General features: G+C 50.6%; 1 protein-coding gene across 4 annotated transcripts in view; it reads right to left on the bottom strand.

Moving 5' to 3' along the window:
• Adcyap1r1 (ADCYAP receptor type I) overlaps positions 1 to 19,568 on the bottom strand; it is a 108,659-nt gene that overhangs the window by 22,795 nt on the left and 66,296 nt on the right. For all 4 annotated transcript variants that reach the window (XM_016005448.3, XM_006986906.4, XM_006986907.4 and 1 more), the window contains exons 4-9: positions 7,941 to 8,048; positions 5,192 to 5,212; positions 4,228 to 4,269; positions 1,535 to 1,644; positions 1,010 to 1,107; positions 445 to 577 (exon numbers count right to left, since the gene is read on the bottom strand). In XM_016005448.3, the coding sequence (XP_015860934.1) occupies positions 445 to 577; positions 1,010 to 1,107; positions 1,535 to 1,644; positions 4,228 to 4,269; positions 5,192 to 5,212; positions 7,941 to 8,048 (512 nt within the window). The remainder of the gene's footprint in view (positions 1 to 444; positions 578 to 1,009; positions 1,108 to 1,534; positions 1,645 to 4,227; positions 4,270 to 5,191; positions 5,213 to 7,940; positions 8,049 to 19,568) is intronic.

Below are 19,568 nucleotides of genomic sequence, written 5' to 3'. Positions count from 1 at the left end.
TGTCCCACTAGCTCTTATAATTTAAATTAACCTGGTTTTATTAATCTATGTTTCACCACATAGCTTTTTAATCTTTCTTTCATTTTGTATGTCCAACTCCCTCCATGTTTCCTTGGTATCTCCTCTGTGCCTTGATTCCTCCTCCTCCTCTTCCTTTCTCTCCCCAGAAATCCAGCCAATACCTCCTGAATAGCTATTGGCCGTTCAGCTTTTTATTACACCAGTCACAGTAATACACCTGCACACAGTCAGTGTACAAATACCCCACCCCAGGCCTGGCTGTGTTTTGGCTGGGAGTGAAGTCATATACTGGCTACAGTAACCACTCCATAACTCCTGAACTTCCACATGACCTGGGACGAGGCCTTCACCTGCAGGGACACCTTCCCTGTAGGGTGCTAGCAGGGCAGAGTCCCGGGGCGGCTGGGCTGCTGGCTCACTTACAGTGGAGACGAAGCAGTGACTGCTGTCCTGCTCGGCATACAGAATCCAGTCTTTGATGAAGACGGAGATGGCCCTCAGCATGAAGGACACGAACAGGTTCATGTGGATGAAGTTGCGAGTGCAGTGCAGTTTCCTGCGTGAACCAGGATGGGGAGGCCATCAACTGCATAGCATTTCACATCCTGGGGGCTGGGGGGGGGGCTGCTCTTGGCCTCCTCGTGGCTTGTCTTAATGGGGTCCCTCTCCCAGACCACCCTCTTCTCCCATCTCGATAATCCTCTGCCTTCCCCACCCTGGTCATCTGGTCATCTGCTGGCCAGACATCTCCCCCCTACAGCCTCTCCACCTAGACCAGGGAGATGAAAGCAAGCAAGGGAGATTCCCAGAAGGGATCCTGTCCAACTGTGAGGTTCTGGAGACATGAGCTGCTCTCTCAGGCCACCTCCCCATCTGCTGTGCTGCTGGGGACAGGGCCCTGCCGTCCAAGCGGCATTCCGGGAACCATGGGAGGCAAGCACTTTGAGCAGGATGGACAGGGGTGGTTGTAACACCACCGGGCTCTCACCGGAAGCGGCACAGGATGACCATGGCAGTGGTGAGGGTGACGAGGGAAGTGCTGTAGCCGACTGTGTAGAGGGCCTTCACCGACAGGTAGTAATAATCCTGGAGCAGGGCACAGGACATGCTCCACTTGGAACCGGCCACTGCCCCCCCCTAGGACCCACACCCGGTGTCCCGGACCAGGGCCTGCCCTCCTGTGGGCTCAACCTCTCCCCCTATTTGCCATCACTCCACTCCTGGCCAGACACCTGCTCCTCTCTGAAAAGGGTCAGTATTCTAAACGGGTTCAGAATGTATTGGGGGAAGAGACTCCCAGCTAGGCCCAGCATTAACCCCTCAATTGCTGGGCTACACGGAAGGCATTGTCCTGAAAAAGTAGCCAGGGTTGAGGGGACTTCTGGTGGGACAGAGCCCGAGCAGGGTGAATGAACGTCCTACCCTCCACGCCTCAGGCTCAGTATACAGCAGGTGCTCGTGAGTGCTACCCAGAGCCCCGAGCTCCTCAGAACTAACCCACCATCTGACTTACCTGATCCCCAGACTCTGGCTCATAGTCATCAAAACCACAAGCATCGAAGTAATGGGGGAAGGGCTCTGACCAGCCATCCTCCGTGCAGTTCCGGCCCACGACCCCCATGTCTGCAGAGAACAGAAAACTAAGCAAGGTAGGCAGATGGCTTTAAATGACCCTGGAAATGATTTCATACTGGGAATTCCTGAAAACCCACGTGTTCAACGGGAGGCTCAAGGTAGAAGGTACAAGGTCGACTGATTGCTGAAGACCTGACACTCATCCTTCACTAATGACAGAGGTCCGGGGTGAAGGGAGGGATGAATGAATGAGCAACTTGATCCCTGAACCAAGAATCCAGCATGCCTGTACCTCTCCTGAAATATTCCCAAACACTCGCCGGAAGAGGATCTGGAGCCTGCCCCCCGGGGTCCGGGATCAGCACTTCTCAAAAGGTCAATGTGGAGAACCACCTAGAGACTGGTCACAAATGCTGCTTCCAAACCCACCCTCAACCTCATCCCCAACCGCAGGGGCCCTAACAAGGCATCTAGTGTGTCCAAGACCTCCCTGGATGACTGTGGGGTGAGGACTGAGCACACTTGAGCTCCGAGCTCTGGACCTCCCAGCAGCTGGAACATCTCCCACCAATGGGCACCTGGCTTTACGGTTACTTAGCAAGCCCAGGCATACTCTCTCTTACTTCCACCCTTACAGGGCTCGGCGGGCCTTTGCCGTTGCTGTTTCGCTGCTTTGTTTTTGGTTGTCAGAGTCTGTCTCCTGTCATCCGTGTGCATTCATACTCTTTGGATCGACCCTAAGGCCATTGTGTGGGACGCTAGAGGGACAGAGCCATCACGGCTGCTGAAAGAGGTGTTCGCTACCGGCCAAGCAGCGTGTAGGCTATCTCTCATGTGAGTGGGCGGCTTCAGCCTTGACTGACATCATGTCATTCTGAGCCCGTGAGAGACACTAAAGTCTGGGAAAGCACAAGGCAAGCAGGCCTTTTCCTCTAGCTAGCACCAGACACTTGTCCCTAGCTGGCAGCCCAAGAGTTTACCCATCTCTTAGGAAACATTGAAAAGGGCCAGGATCTGGGGTGGTTTAAAATCCCCAGAGACAGAACAGAGGTTTTCAAACTTCAGTTGTACACCCCTGCTCACTTTGTGGGCTTGGTAGAGCACAGATTCTGGGGCCTCATCCTGCGGTCTCTGATACAGACCAGTGACTTGTGGATGGTAAGGGAGCACTGTGGAGAAGGAGTCTGGAGTATGCACTGCTGGGAAGGATCCCGCCCGCTGTGATCAAGGTGGCCTCTGGAGAGCTCAATGAGCTCGATGAGGAGGTGGTGAGTCAGTGCAGGGTCAGTGCTGAGGGCAGAAAGACCCCACACTTTTCTAACCAGCATCCTGTTCTTGCTGGTAGACTTGGCAGGTGTAAGGCCAATTGCCTTCAGCCAAGAGAGTTAGACATACCCTCCCTAGGACTTGGAGGGATGGGGCCGGGAGGAGTGGCGGAGCAGGAACAGCCCAGAAGAACAATCTGCTCAGAATGGGAGTGTCTCCACAGCTTCTCTGACGCCCGAGACACAAGCCAAGGGAGTCCACCAGGCCAGGGGCTTCACTCTTAGTGATGTCACCAGACTGTCTCCTCTTCAGAAAAACGTGTCTCAGGCTGCTGCTGGCAACCTCCTGGCAAAGGCTCCTGAACAGCTGAGAACATCGGACTGCCTCCCTGAGTCTCCCTTGGGAGCCAGATGGCCACGCCACTGCCCTCTCTGGGCTTTGGTTAACTCTGCCTTGCCTGTCTCACAGAGGTAGGAAGACGAAAGGGACAAGGGTGCACAGGGATGTGGAAATCAATTAAAAAAAAAAAAGCTTCCTAAAGGGAAAAGCCATTTCCTGTCTTTTATTTTCCCTCTTTATTTTAATAACACGATGTAGGCTCAGAAAAACATAAACCTTTTTCTTCTCCTCAAAATTGTTCTGTGAATATTGTTCTGATAGAAATCTCCGGAAGACGGAGTGCTCTCCAGATTGTCAAAACCTCACAGTGACAGCATCTCTTTCACCGGGTTGTTTTGCTCCGGCAATGCCGTAGGAGCGTAGCAGGCTCCCCGATAGGGCCCCACCTTTTCACCTGAAGACTGGTTGGCCATGCCTCTGGCCCTGCTTCAGCTGGTCACATCAGAGACTGGGGTAAAACCCCAGAATCTGCACCTCATCAAGTCTGCAGAGAGCAGGAACGGGACAGGTAGGCTGCATCTCACTTGGCCACCATACATCCCTCTGGCACACAGCCTCTTGCAACAAGGGTTGCAGCTGCTTGGCTGTGATGCTCAGGGTGGCACATGGCTTGACCCCACCCATCCAGGTGACTGGAGCGCAAAGCTGAGGTCTGAGAACCTCTGTGGGAGGTTCAAAGCCACCAAAGACCTTGGAATCCAGAGGCTCCACACTCACAATACACGAAGGGGCTTCAAGACACCCATAGCTCCCCCACAGCACGTGATTATCTGCATGATGGAGGCGCCATCTTCTCTCTGGGGACCTGAGTGGTATCTTCCAAGGAGACAACACACAGCTTTCTCAGAGAAGCCACACGCTCAAAACCACACAGAGGATAAAGTCTAGCTACAAAGCAGGTCAGGGCTCCCACAGCAGCTGCCCTCCACCCTCACCAGCCCAAAGTGCCTCCAGCTCCTCCCTCACCTGTGATTTCCAAGGAATTACTGTCGGCGAAACCAGAATCCCCTGCAAAAACACAAACGTGGTTCAGAATGCTGCATTTGTCAACTGGCCCCATCACCCAAGGCTAAGGGTGGCCAGTCTGCAGCGAGTGGGGTTGGGATCCAGAGGCTGACTCTCACTCAGCGGATGCACATCCCTGTGGTACACAGCCTCTTGCAACACCAATCTCACAAGGGTGGCGGCTGCGTGGCTAGGAAGCTCAGAGTGGTCCATGGCTTGGTCCCCACCAGAGAGCCTCCAGGGTGGGGGTGGGGAGTGGAGAAGCCTGGGGCTTGGGGTTTCTTTCTTGAAGTTCATCTCCCACTGCTGTTCTAAGTCTGTTTCTCACCAAAGGGACCTCCCTAAACCCAAAAAGTTTATCTGCAGTTTTCTCCCAACTGCATAACCTTTATTCTCATATCTGTCTACAGATGACCTAGAAGTTAACCCCACTTCCTCTCAACTTTTCAAAATCCATGTCTGAGCTGAAGAGCCACCTCCTTCAGGAAGTCTGCCCTGACCTCTTCCCTGTCGCCCTGCAAAATCTGCCTCTAATTATCTTCTGTTCTCTTGCTTGGTAGGTACATTCCCACTTCCCCGCTGCTGGAATGACAGAATCTACACGAACTCACAAACAGGGCCAAGCCACATGTAGATGCATGCACCATGCACACAGATGGACTTGGTTTCCAACCCCTCCATTGGTGGCTCAAACTCCTGACCCAGCTTGGAAAGGCCTTGAAGCCAACCACTGTGCCTTCCATCTCTCCTAGCCTCCAGAATGGCCAAATTGTGGGCAGGAGGGAAGAAACTGGTCCCTGATGGTCCTGTCGTGCATGCTACCCCACCTGACCATCATTCCAGCACCCAGGGGCATTGAATCTCCTAAGGTTGGGCTCCCGCTAGGCAGATGGAACTCTGTCTGTCCTCCCAAGGGTCGTCTTACCTATGGTTTCTGTCATCCAGACTGGGAGAGAGAGAGAGAGAGAGAGAGAGAGAGAGAGAGAGAGAGAGAGAGAGAGAGAGAGAGAGAATGAACATGAATACAAATGCAGTGGTGAATAGGGCTGAAGTAAGGTCTGTTCCCACAGGACATTCTCTCCCCCACCCCGCCCCCAACTCTGAGAGAGCCCTGCTAGGGACCTGAAGGCCGGAGGATCCCATGCTAGGAGCCTCTAACTCCACCTCCAGGTCAGCACATGAGGAGGAAGGGGAGGCATCGGCCAGGGCTCCCACAAAGCCAGCACTTCTGGCAGGCCTATCCAACACCATTGTCACTGAGCTTCCAGGAATGAGAACACAGAGAGAGACCGCAATTCACTCCCTTCTGTGGGGAGGGCAGGTCTCACTACCAGGCTTGTGAACAGAGGTGCTAAAGGCCCTGCTTTAATGAACCATTAAGAGCCAGGTGTAAATAACATTCCCTGCTCCCTGAGGCGGCAGGGTGCAGCTGAGGGAAATCATTTTACCCTCATTCCTGTCACCTCTTGTGGCTGCTACTGTAGGGGGAAAAAAAAAGGTTTTGTGGCTGGAATTTTGCCTAGGGAGGATGTTCCAAAAGCTTCAAATAACTAACTGAAATAAAGCAATGGGCACATGGAGGAAGTGATTAAGCTGGCTTCCATGGGAATAAATCTTAGGAGTCAGGCCCTGTTCCTGACAGTCTCCATTTTCCCTCTACTCACTCTGCCTCTCTGCCTAGAGCCTCCCCCAGAATTTACCCTCTGGCCTGCTCTGGGGCACAGCCAGTCTCCAAAAACCCTCAGAATGGGAACATTCAGAAACCAGCTTCTTCTTGGAGAGCAGGAGGTGGAAAGATGTGGGATAAAGAGAGGAGGGATATATAAATAAACCCCACCTTCTCTGTGTTCTGGATGGGAAGCCCAAGATGGAGGCTCGGGACCCCAATGAATACCACTCTTTCTCCCCCACCTCCTGCAAGCCAGGGTGGAGGCAAGTTATTGGTTGTGCCCCCCCCTCAGACAGGGCCTGGCATCCCCTCCATGAAGTCCGGCACACTGGGGTCCTGTCTTTGGGAAGAGTATTTCCTTGCTCCCTGATTCACATTTCTGTATCCAATATCATAGTGACCATTCCATAGGATCCCAGTTTGGCCCCAGGAATTGTACACATCATTTTGGGGGCACCAGAGACCATGAGCGGACATGGTATGTGAGCTGCACAGACCCCTCCATCCAGCTTTGGTTTCCTGGCACATGCTATGTGCTGGCTTGTCTTGTGTTAACTTGATATGCAAACTAGAGGTTTCTGATAGGAGGGAGCCTCAATTAAGAAGATGCCTCCACTGGGCAGTGGTGGAGCACGCCTTTCATCCCAGCACTCGGGAGGCAGAGGCAGGCGGATCTCTGCGAGTTCGAGGCCAGCCTGGTCTCCAAAGCGAGTTCCAGGAAAGGTGCAAAGCTGCACAGAGAAACCCTGTCTCAAAAAAAATAAAAAATAAAAACAAAAAATAAAAATAAAAAATAAAAAAGAAAGAAAGAAAGAAAAAGATGCCTCCATAAGATCCAGCTGTAAGGCATGTTCTTAATTAGTGATTGATGGGGGAGGACCAGCCCATTGTGGGTGGTGCCATCCTTAGGCTGATGGTCCTGGGTGCTGTGAGAAAGCAGGCTGAACAAGTCATAGGAAGCAAGCCAGGAAGTAGCGCCTCCTCCATGGCCTCTGCATCAGCTCCTGCTCCAGGTTCCTGCCCTGCTTTGAATTCTTGTCCTGACTTCTTTTGGTGATGAAACCGCAATGTGGAAGTGTAAGCCAAATAGACTCTTTCCTCCCCAACTTCCTTATTGGTCATGGTGTTTCACTGCAGCAATAGAAACCCCTAACTATGACAGGCCATCATACACATACCTCTGAAGCCAACGTCCACACGTCCTAGACTACGTTCCTTGGTGTCCTGGCCAGCTGGGGTTAGAGGAGCAGGACTCCAGCTCCTCTTCCCTGAATCCTCACGGTCATCTGAGGGCAGTAAGGCCCAGGGACATGTTTTGCTTAGCAAATGTGTATGCTAGTGGGTGGGCCGGCAGACTGACTGGGAGGCTGGAGGATTGGGTACCTGCCCACTTCAAGATGTTGAAGAATGTGGGCTCAGGTGTCTGTCAGCCATCTTTATACTCCCATTCTGCCTGTGGGTATTTGGTCATACAACTCCATGCATATATATATTCCTCCAGGCCTCTTGAGTCATCTCCATGGTGATGTCATCATCGTGGTGACTGCGATGATGTCAGCTAACTTTACTACTAAACATGCAAAATGCACTGGGTGCTGTGCTACATAGCATCTCTATAAGTGATCTCACTTTATCTCTACAGACCACTTGGAAAACAGCCACTGTGTCACATCACTATCTGCTGGACCAGAAACTTGAGGGATGGTCTGCCTTACAGAAGGTCCCTAATGGGGTAAGCATTAAAGCTGCTGTAGCCCAGCCATAGCCCAGATTGAGCTCACCTACCAGGACACTCACCTGACAATGCATACCTGGCCCTAGAGCTGTGTTGGAGAAGTGTCTCCCTGCCCTATCCCAGCATGAAGGATGCCGTCCCATCCTGCCTGCCATCTGCCATGTGCCCATCAGGCAGCTGAGTTCTTGAAGCTGAGTTCCAGGCAGGGGTATGGCTGTGTGGATTGCAGGCTACATCAACACAGCTGGAGAGATTCTGGGCTCTACTTACCTTGGTCTGGGTTGAAGATCCGGAAGACCTCAGGGCAGCTCACAAGAACCAGCTCACCGACTTGAGCAGGCTTCCAACATGTGATATTGTCCCACATGCCAGGGCAACCTGGAGGAGAGAGCCACTGTGAGTGACAGTGTGCCTAGCCGTATTCATACCACATGCACACAAAGTGTACACATACCACAACCAGACACAAAGACACCATACACGTCCCACATATGCAGATACACACAGGCACAACACATACTATAGGTGTGTACACACATACGCCCCTTTGTAACAGCTAGTTTTCAATATCAATTTGACTTGATTTAGAATCACCTAAGAGATGGTGAGGCATTCCTCTGGTGATGGTGAGGGCATCTCCAGAGAGGACTGACTAAGGAGGAAAGGTCCGCCCTGAAGGTGGGTGGTATTACCTGTGGGTGGGCTGGTATCCTGGGCAAAATAAAGGGAGGAAGGAGAAAGCTAGTGGGGCGCTAGCATTCCCCATTTCTTTGCTTGTTAGGCATCATAACATGAGCTGAGCTACTCCGCTGTGCCTTCCCAACCACAAACAGAACTCCTGAAACTGTGAGCTAAAATAAATCTTTCTTAAGTTATTTCTATTAGGTATTGCAATCAAATGATAATAATGGCAAATAGCAACCACATGCCACACACAAGTACACACATACACACACATACACACACACACATACACATACACACACACATACACAAATACACACATGTACACACACATACACACACACATACACACACACACACACACACACACACACACACACACACTTTGCATGAACTGCTCAGAAGTTGGCCCTTGCAGGAGGCAAACAGTTTACGAGGAGAGAAGGTAAGTCTTCCTATGTGGGGACGGCTTACTCCTGCACCTGGAAAAGCACTCCAGGAGTGGTTCAGAAAACCACTGTAGGAACTCCAGAGCAGGAGACTCTGTGGAAGGCCCTCTTCTCCATGCCACAGTACACCTGCAGCCTGCCAGACACCTGCATTCCCTTAGCCTCATCACCCTTGTGGGATCTAATATTCACCTCCCCAGTGAGGCTCACTTCTCCATGGGAGTGGGGTTGAGGCTAGATCAGCTGGCCTGAGGCTAGACTCCAGAGCCCACTTCCTTCCCAGCATAGCCCTGCATCAAAGCTGGCACCTGAAGTGAGGTCACCGCTTCCCCAGCTGAGAGGATGGAAGGTATCCAGACAGAACTATGGAAAGACTTGGAACAGAAAGAGGTGATGGAGGCAGAGTCCTTGGGGAGGCCAAGGTCAGAGCCTTGTTGTGGGGATTGGCTGGCAGAGGGGAAAGGACCGGTACACAGAGAGACTTGGGAATCACTAAGTCTTCCTGGGGGTGAGCAGCGAGGAAGAAAAGTATGTCCAGCTCAACTATCTCTGATTTGGGAGGTTTGATGGCTCATGGGATCCCCCTGTCTTCTGTGCATTCTCTCCCCTTATGGCCACCATCTCTCTCCACCCCTCCTCTGCACTGCAGCAGCACTCATCAAGGTCAGCAACAACCTCTTCGCTGCTGCCAAATCCAAGGAACAATTTCAACTCCAGCCAAGCTGGACTCGGCCCACCTGACTGGCCGCGGATTCTGGAAGGCATCCTGTCTTGGGCCACCTGCCCACTCACCTTGGATGAGCTCAGGGACTTAATAGAATTACATGTAGCCACTCTCTGGGCTGACCTCAAGGTTTGTTTGTTACCTGCTGTATGTTCCCACTTTGAGGGGCCAAAGACAAGTCAATGCAGGAGTTCTGGACTCCACCCAGACCCTCCGACTGAAACGACCCTGCGACCCTGCATCTGTTTCAGCCCAGCTGAGCGCTATTTGCTCCATCTCGGTCATGGGCATCATCAGGTCCTGCTTGGTTCCCTCCAGACATCAATGAAACCTATCAGTCTTCACTGGGATCACAGCCCCCTCCTAGATATCCCTCAGTTAGGACCAAAATCTTTTCGAATTGTATGGCTTGGTAACTCCCCACATCAACAATTAAAATCTGTGTTCTTCACACCCCGATTCATAAGCATGACAGCTGTTGTCCCTGCCCTGCCTACCTGTCCCTATCTGGCCTGCCAGGCGTACTTCCTCTTGAGCATATGAGTGGTGAGACATGTCTTTTTGGTTGTGAGCCTAGCCTTTAATGGCTGAGCCATCTCTCCAGCCCATGAGTCATGTCTCCCAAGGAAAGGATGTGAAGAAGAGCAAGGAGGAGGGAGCCCCAGGATGCCACACTTAGGGGTTAGCAAAGGAAGCACGGGTAGTGACCTTCTGGAGAGTGTATGACAAAGGGGCAGAGGGGTGGGGGAGGTGCCGAAGCAGGTCAGGCAGCATCAGACAGCTTCAGGAAAGGAGCCTGACCTACAGAGGGTCTACAGATGGGGGAACTTCAGTGTCCCATAAGGAACTGAGTGACTGCTCACATCCTGTCTCCCAGGACTGCTGGGGGGTCGGGGGGACTAACAAGTTCCTACACAGAAAGTCCTATGATCAGCATCATGGTGACTCCATGCTTGTTGGTTGTCATTGGGCTTAGCTTTGTTATTTCAACTAGATGCTCCTGGAAATCACTCCTTAGAAGGGCTGCCCTGCTGGGGAGATAGAATCTCAATGGCCAGCTGCTGACAGGCTCAGAGGAAACCTGAGCAGGCGGAGGGGTGGCCTGGGCAGGCTTCATGACAGCATGGTTCCTCTGTCGCAGCCATGACTTCTGGCAACCCAAGACATTCTCAGCTTCTAGGTCTCTCAGAATTCAGACCTTGCTGCTTTGGTGTTCACACGAGTGACTCTCTGGCCTGTGGCATCCTGCTCATGGAATGACACCCTCTGGGAGCTAGGAAAATTGTTAAAGTTCTCTGTGTGGAGTTTAAGTGTACAGAGACTCAGGGGATCAGATGAGAAAAAGCACCTATGTATGCTGCTATCAAGGATTCCCGTCCACCCAGGGTGTCTCGCCAGTACACAGTTGGCTGTGATATCATGTCCTTGAAAGAGACCCAACAGCACATCTTTGGCTGCCATGGCCCGTGCTAACTGTGAAATGCCCACGGAGCACGACCATGTCTGGCCCACACCCCAGACGCCCTGGCCAGCAGATGCTCCCATAATTGGAACATTAGGCCCTGGCACAACCAGCTGTTGAGGTCAGGGGGCCACACAGAGGGCACAGCTGTGAGGACTGAGGGGCAAGGAGTGGCAGCAGCCAGGATCTAAAGCCGGGGATCAGAGGTGGAGGCCGGATAAGTGACACGCGGTCCTGGTGAGAGTTTTCTCAGTGATGTCCCCATGCCAGATGTGCATGAAGCTCACAAGAGGACAAAGCTGTAGTGAGGGCAAGGCCTTCCTTCCGAATCTGCCTAGAAGAACCCAGATTTATGTTGTGGTCTCCTCTGCTGTGATTCATAGACGAGTGTCAGAGCAAGGGCCCGGTGTCTCTCAGCACCCCCAGCTATGAGTGGCCAAGCTGGAATCTGGAACAGAGAGTTCACAGGACTGTCTGCTGCTGTCTCAGGGATGGCAAAAGTCACTGGGACTACTTTCCGGTGTGTCTGCCAAGTGCCTTGCCCAGGATTCCCAAGGATCTACCTGTCACAAGCCTGGAAACTCTCCCAGTCCTTCATTCTGCCCCCAATTTCGTCTTCTTATGAGGCCAGAACATCAAGAAAGCCCAGAACAAGATCTCCGGGACCCCAGGACCTATAAAGACCACCCCTCATCTATGAAGACTGACCACCTTTAGACAGGACAGGAGGTGGGCTCACAAGAGGGTCCCTAGGTTTTCTGGTGGAGGACAGAAACTTATGTCCCCACCACAGACACAGAACATGTGTAGTTCAGCAGTTCACGTTGGTGGCGACGGAAGCCTTTGCTCCTGCCCCCTCCTGGCGCCCAACGTTCGTGTTACAAATTCATGAAAAAGCTGTTTGCCTGTGGCCTTGAGCTCAGGCCCAAGCTACACTCAGCCGGTGGTGGTGGTGGTGGTGCACACCAGTAGGATTTGCTGAAGGAGACAGAGGCAGGAGGATCCTGAGTTTGAGGCCGGCCTAAGAGGCTTGGGAGAAGCTTTGGCCTGGACTGAGCCACAAACAGTGGTGGGACCATGGAAGCAGTGGCTACTGCTCCACGTTGCCAGCTCCTTCTCATCATGTTGGTGACTGCGGTGATGCTGCTACCTGGGATGAAGGGTTTGCTGCTGCTGGTTCAGAGAAGAATTGCCAGGACCATCGTGTTACAAGAAAGCATCGGCAAAGGTCAGTTTGGAAAAGTTTGGCAAGACAAATGGTGGGGAAAAATTGCTGTGAAGATTTTCTGTTCTAGGGAAGAATGTTCATGGTTCCGAGAGACAGACATTTATCAAACTGTGATTGCTCCAGACCACAGAGGAGGCACAAAAAAAAAAAAAAAAAAAAAAAAAGAAAGAAAAAAGAAAAAAAAGAGTCTGCATGAAACCATGACCACACCTAACAGTGACTTTGAAATCTTCAAAAAAATGACAGGATCCTACAACGATGATTCCACATGGACTATGATAAAGCCATTAAGCCGATGAACACCATGGAAAAATCGACTTTGGACTACAAACTGGTCAGGACAATTTCGAGAGGACTAGCTAAGATGATCCAGCCTGACAGACTACTTGAACAAGGACTTGAAACAAACCCTGAACTTTCCTATTATGCAGAGACTGGACAAACAATACAGGACTTGATGATTAACCCCAAAATTTTCTTTTCAAGATTCCCTAAAGATATCTTCACCCCTAGAAAGCAAAAAGAAAAAGAGAATGTAGATATGAGATAGATCACCGAATCTACTCTGAGAAAAAAGATAAAGAAATAATAGGATAAATAGGTAGATCACTGAATCTACACTGAAGAAAGAGGGGAAGATATAAAAATGACAAAAGGTAGACTACTGAATGTATTATGAAAAGAAAAAAAAGAGAATATGGATATGATAAGATAAAAAGGGAGATTATGGAATCTACTTTTAAAAAGGAACTACTTGTTTTAAATAAGGTAAGTATTGAAAATTTTTTGGTCTGAGTTTATCAGATATTACTGGACTGGACATTGTTAATATATATAATGGAGTTTTTTGTCTGGATCTGTCAAATATTAATGGACTAGACATTGTTAATGTCATCTTGACTGTATATTGCATATACTTATTGGAGATAGTTTTTCTTGTATTAGTTATAAGCTTTCTTTAATTTTAGACAAAAAGAGAGGAAATGTAGTGGTATTGTGTTCCCCAAAATATTGTGTACTCTAATAAACTTATCTGGGGTCAGAGAACAGAAAAGCCACTAGGTAGGCGGTGATAGCACACACCTTTAATCCTGGCATTCCAGAGATAGAAATCCCTCTGGATCTATGTGAGTTCAAGGCCACATTGGAAACAGCCAAACATGGTGACACGCCTTTAATCCCAAAAAGCCAGCCTTTAATCCCAGAGAGTGGTGGTAGAAAGCAGAAAGATATATAAGGCGTGAGAACCAGAAACTAGAAGATTTTGGCTGGTTAAGCATTCAGGCTTTTGAGCAGTAATTCAGCTGAGACCCATTCCGGATGAGGACTCAGAGGCCTCCAGTCTGAGGAGACAAGACCAGCTGAGGATCCGGCGAGGTGAGATAGCTGTGGCTTGTTCTGTCTCTCTGATCTACCAGCATGGACCCCAACAACTTGCCTTGGGTTTGATTTTATTAATAAGAACTTTTAAGATTCCTGCTACACCCTCCTCTCCTTTCATCCTTTCCTCTCTCCTCTTTCTACTTTTCCTTCTCATTTGCTCATTAATTCAAAAGGGATTCAGTGAAGGCACAAAGAGTTCAGCAGTGCAGATGAAGCAGAACCAGCCAGTCTGGGCCTCACGGAGCTTACAATGGTCTGGAATGCTATGCTGAGTGAGTGATAGGCTAGTTTCCTATTGGGGCTGGAGGTTTATAAGGAAATTTAGCATCACTGGGCAACACAAGTTACTATCATACCATCCTGGAGGAAAGAGGCCTGAAATGAGTCTCATCTGGCTAGAACTGGGCATCAGTAAGACTGCTGGAGGCTCGGGGAAATGAACCTTCCAATGACCCTGAATTCAAGTGGTCACCAGTGCTCTTGGGCTTATGGTCCTTGCCCCCAGCTTCAAAACTAGGAGCTTGGCATCCTAAGGCTCCTCAACTCTCCCATCTCCTCTCACTTCTAAGGACTCTCACTATCACTCTGTGTCCATCCAAGCCACCTAAGGCATTCTTATTATCACCAGATCATCTGCAAAGTCCCCCGTCAGGGAGGGTCACATATTTGCAGGTTTAGGGGGCTGAGAGGTAAGGATCTCTCTCTAGATGGTAGCAGGGCATCTTTCTCTGCCTGCCATGGAAGACTTTTAAGATAGTGTCCAAGTGATCCAATTTAGTGGATCAGAGAGAACACAACGGCAAAAATGGGACAGAAAGTCATGCCAGGATATGGAGGTAGCCCAGGGATCATGAAAGGGATTGATTCAGAGTAATGGCAGCAAAGATGGATAGAACTGTGTAGGAGGGTTTAGAGACAGGAACAGCAGGGCATGGTGGAGGACAGAGCTGAAATGTGGCACAGATGGCTAGTGCTCACCCATGTCATGTGACTCCTACCCTGAACTCTAAGTCCTTAGAATGGAGGAAGAAGAGGAGAACTAGTCTCCAAAGCTACCCTGGAGCCTTTACTACTTCTCTCTCTTCCTTCTCAGCAACACCCTTGAGACCACATACTGTGGTGGAATGTTCGTTTAACTAGTCAAAGATGTGTTACATTTGTTTATGCTGCATTTGTTTAATCATGTAAAGATGTATTGCTTTGCCTGCCTAAGGCACCTGATTGGTCTAATAAAAAGCTTGAATGGCCAATAGCCAGGCAGTAGAGGGATGGGCAGGGCTGGCAGGCACAGAGAATAAAGAGGAGGCTGAATCTAGGATGAGAGGGAGAGAGAGAGAGAGAGAGAGAGAGAGAGAGAGAGAGAGAGAGAGAGAGAGAGAAGAAGAAGAAGAAGAAGAAGAAGAAGAAGAAGAGAAGAGAAGAGAAGAGAAGAGAAGAGAAGAGAAGAGAAGAGAAGAGAAGAGAAAAAGAGAGAAAGAGAGGGAAACAACCCAGGGCCAGACAGACAGACACAGAGTAGGACATACAGAATGAAAAAAAAAAAGGTGAAAAGCCCTGAGACAAAAGATAGATGAAGAGAAACAGGTTAATTTAAGTTACAAGAGTTAATGGGACAAGCATAAGATAAGGCCGAGCATTTATCACTAATAATAGGTCTAATAATGATTTGGGAGCTGGTCGGTGGCCCAAAAGACAGCCTATTATAACATACAAAGGGCGTCAGTGTCCCAACAAAGAAGGAGCCTGGGTCTCTTAATGACTAGGCAAAGCTAAATTCTGTCTTCCCACTATAGCTAACTATACTGACTGATGACTTGTATTAAGTTAAAAAAAAAAAAAGTCATTGTTCTAATCTCTGGACTTTAAGGCTGGTTTGCAACTGCCGCATAGTCTATGTGATATAACTCACATACAAGAGAGGTAAGGAAGTATCACTGATGTCAGCCTGGTTCTGACTTGAGCATCTCTATGGATGGATGAAGATATAAATGAGTGGGAAGGTGGATAGATGGACGGATGAGTGGATGTTTGAATGTACAGGTAGGTAGATGGATAGGTGGGTAATGGGTGGGTAGGCGGTAGGTAGAAGGGCAGATGGATGAACAGACTGTCACAATATAAGGACTAGTTAGGAGCCAAATGGTGAGAGAATTAGACACGTTGAAAAGCATGTTTGGTCTCACATACGCTGGAGTTGAGATCATGGTAAGAGCCAAAATTAAACCAGATGAGAAGAGGTAAGATGGCCGGGGTAGCAATATGAATACCCAGTGAGAAAGTGAGTTCACGGAAGAACACCCGAGAATGCCAAGGTTCCGAAGTGGAGCTGGCAAAGACGGCTGCCGAGCAAAAGCAGGACAGGACAGTGAGAGCGCAGTCCTCAGTGAGACCGTGGGTTTCAGAGAGAAGATGCTCAAGTTCCCACCTCTGGAGCAGGCCTCGATCCCTTCAGAGCTCACTCCCCTTGATGGACGCCCCACCAAATTCTGCTCCGCCCCGCCCCCCTGCCCCGTGACCTCTCCTCTACTCCCCAGGTCTGGGTCAGCCCCACCTTTAGCCCGCCCCCCCCCCCCCCCCGGCTCAACCCACACAAGCCCTACTGAGGACTGAGGGCACCAGGAGCCAGGAAGTGCTCACACTTGGAGGGGTGTGCCCACCTTCCCTCCGACACGACATGACACTCCATACCAAGCAAGCAGCGGTGACTCCTGTGACAGCAGGGGAGACGGGGGAGACAGAGCCTACTTAGGCGTGGGACTGAGAGAGAGAGAGTGCATGAGCCATTAGTCCCTTTGAAGGGAACAGAATGAGGAGCTAATCAGGGGTTGTCATGGTGATGATTCTGTCCAGTTCCACATAGAGTTCAAAACTCGTGAGTCCAGGGACACCAGAGTGACAGACAAAACCACAGTCCTCCCTTCCTTTCAAGATCCACCCAGGGATGTTCAGCTATTCTTAAAGAAGGTCCTCCATCTGAGCACACAATTTTGAGAGTGGAAAACAATTCAATTTCCTGACAGCCAAGGTTTCTGGCTTTATCAGATGAGGACCCCTCCCCCTCCTGTGATGTGAGTGCTAAAGGAGAGGGGCAGAGCTGAAGGCAGCAAATCTCCAAATGTGACCCCCAAACCAGCAACACACCTGGCAGCCTCCCAGAATGCAGACGCTTGGGCCCCACCCAGACCTAGGCAGGAGATAACCTGAGACCACCCAACAACCTGTGCTTCACAAACCCTCAAGAGAGTCTGATACATGCTTGAGTTCCAAGAGGAGGAGCTCCTGGAGAAGATGAGTCTGAGCAAGCTCTCAATCAGGTTCCTATGAACCCTACATGGGGTAAGTTCCTTGGAGCAAGGGTTTCTATAGACACCCACTTGCTCATGCTTGGGCCTAGTGAGTGTCAGAGGAGCTGGAAGGCCAGTAGGGTTGGCGGTGGGGGTGGTCTAGGCACCCGAACTCTACCTAAGACAAGTCCAGAAAGGCAGCATGAAGACCTCTCCCCTGACTTGCCACGGCACTCACTTTCAGCATGTGGCATTCACTGAAGGCTAGCTAGGGCAGCTCTTCCTGGACACAGGCAGGTTCCTGTGCTCACAGCTCCAAGCCTCACAAAAGAGGAGATGCTGCTGGCCACAACCTAGGCAAACAAACCCTGATCCAGGTAGAGGGACCACAGGATGGAGCTACAGGGCCTGTCGTGCACAGACAAGCCCCAGTTCCCAGGCACAGCAGCCCCCTCCCCTCCTCCAGCCCTCCTCCAGGGGCACTGCTACAGTGCAGCAGAAAGGGAAGTCCCCAATCAGGAGTTCTGGGCACCCACCCAGAGCTGGCTGAGACTCTCCATGTGACTTTGCCAGTGACAGCACCTCTGGCTCTAGCCGCTTCATATGTCACATGGCAGAGCCAGACTCAGAGTTGGCTCAAGTCCCATGCAGGATCCAGGGATTTGGAAACAAAACAGTGAAATATACCTCCATCCCTGGTCCTCTTCCCAAGAAACCCCTTCAACACATGCTCAAAATGATGGGGTGGTATTTCCGGCCCTGAAGGTCAGGATGATGAGGGAATATAGGTGCCTCCCCAAGACAGTAATCCCCCACCACAGTGCCACACAAGGCGCTCCCCACCAACAAACCAGGCTCTCATTCCAACAGACCCAGCTTACTAGGTATGCCACGGCTATCTTCTAACATTACACTAGAGCTGAGAAGTCCCTGCCACCGGTGATGCCATCACCATGTTAAAGTCACTCGTGTGTGGCGACGCTGGTGGGAACATCCGGCTCATTGCCAGTCACATGAAACAGCACAGCACACACAATTACATATGGTGCAGACTAACTGACTAAATTCTTGGCTCCGTGAATCTATTAAACTACACTTTTATCATTATTTCACAGTGTACCTAACTTTTCGATTTTACTGTAAAGCATTGTGCCCTGTTACATGTTCTCATACATCTCCTGTTTACAGTCTCTTGACACAAAGGGGCCATGTGCAGTGGCTGACCAGACCACCAAGGTCTGCATTTCTGCACTGTGTGATGCTTTGGGAGGCTGCCCAGCCATACCATTCTTAAGTGGCCTGGACATTGAAAAGCTAGTGAATGCACGCATGTGCACATGTATAAAAGCTGCCCTGAGTTCACACACTCCCAGGCGCTGGAGCAAACTGGCAGGCTTTTTTCAAGCATGTCTCGGGGTTAGCACTACTTCCTGGCAGTGTCTGTGCAGATAAGTGCTCAGGGACAACATAGAGGGAGAGGCAGAAGGAGACTACAGCTCACCAATCTCTGCTCTCCCCAACCAAGGTTGACAACACAACACAGCTCTTAACCCCAGTCCACTCCCAGAGATACTGATATCTTAGCTTGATTCACCTGCTCCGTGACCTTTTCTCTCATGCCTGACATCACGTGGGCACAGTGGTAGAGGCAGTTCTCTAGAGTTATCAAGCTTGGACACACTTTACAATCAGCTGGGGGCTGGCTGGGAGAACACACCTCCTTGGAGCCTGAGCCCCAGATGCTGCTGACCTTGGCTGTGGGTGAGAAAAGACTGTGTTCATGGGTACCTTAAAGTGTTTGTAGGGACTTCAATGGCCCTGCAAAGGACAATGAGATGGCCCCTGCTCTAGGGTCACATGGTTGTTTAATCTGAAGACCCAGGTGAAGACAGCCCTAGAGGCAGGCATGAGGCTCATATGAGGCTCAGAAGACATGGAGGCCTTCCCTTGGGGACTGAGAACAAGGGTTAGCTGTCCTAGACCCTGAATCCTGGCATGGTGCCCAGAAGCTGCCTAGGCAAATGTTTGTTTGCTGCAGATCAGGCCATAGGACCTTTCGGCCACAGATTTGATGGATGCTTCACTCAACACGGCCCTCCCAAGGGGACCTCCCTTCCTCTACCATTGCCCTTCCTTAGTGGACCTTCCACCACTGTAGCATTTATGCAAACACCCTTTGCCTTTGTGGGGCTCTGCTCTGAGCAATGCAGGCCCCCCTTGAACACAGACCCAAGGCCTTCTTCTCCACAGCTCCTCATGTGTCCACCAAAACCTGGAATCAGGGAGACTTTTCACTCTTCGCCTGCAGTGTAGTGGATTGGGGGAGCTGAGATCTCTGGACCTATCCAAAAATACACACAGACTCTATCTACCACCCTGGCATGGGCTTCTAGGTGATGGGCAAGGAAGCAAGAAAGGGACTCTCTGAGAAGATAATGTCATCTTCAGGTGGGAGGAAGCATCACTGCTGACTTGGGTGGACAAGCTGTGTGCGGGCATGAACACTGAGGACCCAAGCCTGCTCTGTTAGCACCTAGTCCATAAGAGCTAGCTCACAGTTCTCACCTGTCTTAAGCCACCCCTACCTAGGCTTGTTCTCCTGCCCTCCCTCCTCTCCTCAGCTCTCTGAAGCCAGGGCTGGTTCTCAACCCTCCCCTGTTGAGGGATATTTGATCACACAATGT

This window comes from Peromyscus maniculatus, chromosome 3 (genome assembly GCF_049852395.1).
Source record: "Peromyscus maniculatus bairdii isolate BWxNUB_F1_BW_parent chromosome 3, HU_Pman_BW_mat_3.1, whole genome shotgun sequence".
NCBI lineage: Eukaryota > Metazoa > Chordata > Mammalia > Rodentia > Cricetidae > Peromyscus > Peromyscus maniculatus.
Note: the sequence above shows the minus strand (reverse complement) of the source record. Positions and strands in the feature narration are given on the sequence as shown.